The sequence below is a fragment of the Thalia democratica genome, unplaced genomic scaffold (assembly GCF_965202585.1).
Source record: "Thalia democratica unplaced genomic scaffold, ktThaDemo2.hap1.1 HAP1_SCAFFOLD_1896, whole genome shotgun sequence".
Taxonomy (NCBI): domain Eukaryota; kingdom Metazoa; phylum Chordata; class Thaliacea; order Salpida; family Salpidae; genus Thalia; species Thalia democratica.
Genome location: NW_028140694.1, coordinates 5,172 through 8,555, shown reverse-complemented (window position 1 = coordinate 8,555; position 3,384 = coordinate 5,172). Strand labels below are relative to the sequence as shown.

The window sequence follows — 3,384 nt, the reverse complement described above, 5'->3', positions numbered from 1 at the left end:
TGTCTTGTACTATTACAGATAATCACATTTGAATTGTTCAAAATATAAAAATAAAAAGATATTTTTCACAAAATGGAAAACAAATTGTAAAGTAAAAAGTATATACAAAGCTTGTAATAACACATTTTGTAAAATTTCAAAAAATTTTTGATGTTATTCAGTGTTGATTATTTCTTCATAATCATACTAAAGCAAACTTCAACTGTAGTCGCATTTGAATGTATTCCAAAACTGCATTATAAACTTCAAGATACTTTAACTTCAATCTCGAGATTAAATAGTCTTTAATATCAAAAATTTCTTACCAGTATCTTGTAGTTTGTTCCGGCTACAACTTGTTTTTGGTATTGTAGTGCCAAGTACATGCCAAACTTCACATCATATCCGTACCCACTCTCAACTTGTGCTCTTATCTTTAAAAACAATTGTTTTAGACTCGTTTTAAATGTACTTTCTTTTAAGCTGCAGAAAAAATATTGGAAGCTTGAACCAATTTTCAATTATTAGTTTATTATTTTTTTGCTCTCCTTTATTTTCTTTAATGCAGAGTTTGAAATGTTAGCTTTAAATATTTATTTTATTAAAACCTTTAATAATATAACCTATTAAGTTACTTTTCTTATTTTTTGAAAATTTTGGATTAATTAAATAAAATATCTAAAAAAGTATGATTGAACCTTTCTATAGAGGTATTTATACTAAGTTTAAAGAAACCTGATCACAAATCTTCTGTATTTATTCAGTTGCCCTTTTAACATCACTGTATCCTCCAAGAATGTTAGAGTCATGTTGAACTTCCTTTTTGAATCCTTTAAACTCTGCCTTTTTACCCATCAGAAGCTTGAAAACGAAAATAGTTGTAGACTTTTCATCATCAATTTGAACCTGTTTTAAAAAATTAAAGTAGCAGTTCGTATGTGATCACGTAAAAAGGTTTTAATGCATATTAGTGGTAACGCGTGGAGTTTTTGTTAAGGGGTTCGAAAAAGCTAGTTATTGAAAATTTCCCCTTATTTAAAACTTTTGTCTTGAGCTGTGAGCACTTCGTCTTGTTTACTTCTTTGCTTGTTTTTGGTAAACTGCACTTGTTGCCTTGCTTTTATTTGCACCTTTAGCGTAGCCTGTTGATTTTGTTACTTCTCTACGCACGCGCCTGCTAGCTCATGCCGTTAAATAGTGTTCACCTTATAGCAAGCATGCTTCGTTTTTCATGTTGTTTCTTCTTTGCCTGCCGGCTTTACCCTATCGCTTAAAAATTTCGCTTATTTTTGATAGTTCGTTTACAATCAATACATTTTTTAGTTTTTATTCTTCAAAAACAATTTTTGAATTTACATGGAGATCATGCATATCCATCATTAAGCTATCAAAAAACTTTTTGTATTGAAAGTTGTGTATGTTTAAGATGAAGCTGACACAGATTGAGTTTGTAGCTACAACATTACAAATTTTCGAATATCTATAATAAGATAATAGAAAATTAGCAGGAAATCTAATGACATTTAATTATATTGTGGCTGTATTTTTGTACAACTTCAAGAATTCATAACTTTTTTTTTTCATAACAAATTTTATAAATGTTAAAGGCTCAGTTTTTAGCTTGAAAAGATATTTTAATTTAGTTTTGGATGGTGCAGCTTAAGCCGGGCATGCAGCAATGAAAGCATGATCTTTAAAAACTTTAATTTTGAAACTGATGCTTTTTGTAAACTTTTTTTTTTTATGTGAAGCAATAGTTTTGGGGTAACAACCCTTGATGTATACAGTTATTGAAAAATGTTAATATAAACAAGACCCCACAAAAATCACTTTAATTTCGTAGTTGGTTCCGGCTACAACCTGACTCTTGTATGAAACTGCTTTGAACTCCTTCAAGTTTTCGTATCTCATCTCTACGTGGCCTCTCACCTTAAATGAAAGCTAAATTAAAAATAAAAATTATGATGTAGGGTTACTGTTCAAACTCAATTTCGAATTTCTTAAAATACTAACACTTTTAAAATACTTTGTTTTATAAAAATAACTTGCAGTTTTTCAATTAAAGTTGTTACCTCATTCGCAACATTTTGAACTTCTTCTGTCGCAGGGATCGTGTCGGACCATCCTCCCAGTGAAACAATGTTGTCCGCTTCCTCGAAAGCTTGCTCCATTTGCTGCTGCTCCATATTGCTTGAGTTTTTGTTTTATATTGTTTGTCTTTAATCTATTGATTCTAAAAGTAATGACTTTGCGGATTTTGTTTAAAACGGTACACATAAATTTTATGGGTCAATAAATTTTTTGTTCAACAAGCCAGACTAACTAAAAAAAGACTTAGTCAGGCCGAACTTGTTAAGCAAAACGTTTTGAAGGGTCTCGTTACACTAAAAGATCATTACAGCATTAAAAGTTTAACAAAATATACACAAACACACTTAGTATGTATAATGAATTAAATTGAGACCATACCATAACAAATTTGATTCAGAAAGATACTATTTTTTGTTTTGTAAAGTAGTTTTCATGCTAAATGTACATCGATGGCTTTATGTCTTGCTTGTGAGTCTTATCCGTTGCCAACTTCTAACATACTATTTTATTCAATAATGTAGTATTTCTCAGTGATTCTGGTTTAGTTTAAAGAACAGTTAAACTAAACCTTAAAGTAAGTAGTAATTTTTGCTTGGAAATTGTTTTAGAAGTCGTGCTTGGATTCAATTGAATATGAAGCCTTAACCGTTTTAAATTTACAATATAAATAAGGACCTTTTTAAATAAGAAATTTTAATTATTTATTTGTTACAAATTAATATTATGCCAAGGGTCATTTTAATACAATAAGGCGCAGTTTGCATTCCTTATTCAAAATAATAAATAAAATAAATAACTAATGATAAAGCACAAGCCTTTTATTGATATTTAATAAAAAACAGAATTTGATTAGACCACTTTTTTTGCTTTCAAAAAGTAAGTTTTAAACTAAAAAGTACATAACGGGCCTCAGATTTCGCTTTGCCAGCTACATTTTACTCTAGGTTGCAGTTTGCTTACCCCTGAACAAGCATAAGAATAAATTTATAAAAAAATATACATTAAAAATTAGACATAATCAAGTTTGGAAGACCTTATGTAGTTATGTTGCAAAACTTTACAAACATATTTTAGTCTAAAACATCATAGATTTTTGAAACTACTTTAATAAAAATATACTCCAACATATGTTTAAACACTTTGACTAATTGTTGAACCTGGTTATTTTTCAAATAAGAAGATATACAGCAGATAATATACGATTTAAACTTTTATAATTGACAAAGATTACAAATGCTTACTTACTAGTAAAGTTTAGATAGCAATCAATTCAAACTAATAAAATAAATTGACTTCATGAGTAAGTATAAGTAC

General features: G+C 28.8%; 1 protein-coding gene across 1 annotated transcript; it reads right to left on the bottom strand.

Moving 5' to 3' along the window:
- Positions 1 to 305: 305 nt before the first annotated feature.
- LOC145848974 (cystatin-A-like) lies at positions 306 to 2,196 on the bottom strand. Its single transcript, XM_082954118.1, has 4 exons — positions 2,052 to 2,196; positions 1,810 to 1,908; positions 715 to 885; positions 306 to 413 (listed from the first exon to the last, which is right to left on the bottom strand). The coding sequence occupies exons 1-3, from the start codon at positions 2,163 to 2,165 to the stop codon at positions 736 to 738; spliced, it is 363 nt and encodes a 120-aa protein (XP_082810244.1). The 5' UTR covers positions 2,166 to 2,196; the 3' UTR covers positions 306 to 413; positions 715 to 735.
- Between the last annotated feature and the right edge of the window lie 1,188 nt (positions 2,197 to 3,384).

Coding starts and splice junctions, on each gene's coding strand:
- LOC145848974 (XM_082954118.1), bottom strand. CDS start 2,165: ATGGAGCAGCAGCAAATGGAGCAAGCTTTCGAGGAAGCGGACAACATT. Junction 1,909..2,051: donor TTCAAAATGTTGCGAATGAG/GTAACAACTTTA, acceptor CTTTCATTTAAG/GTGAGAGGCCACGTAGAGAT. Junction 886..1,809: donor GAACCAACTACGAAATTAAA/GTGATTTTTGTG, acceptor TTTTTAAAACAG/GTTCAAATTGATGATGAAAA.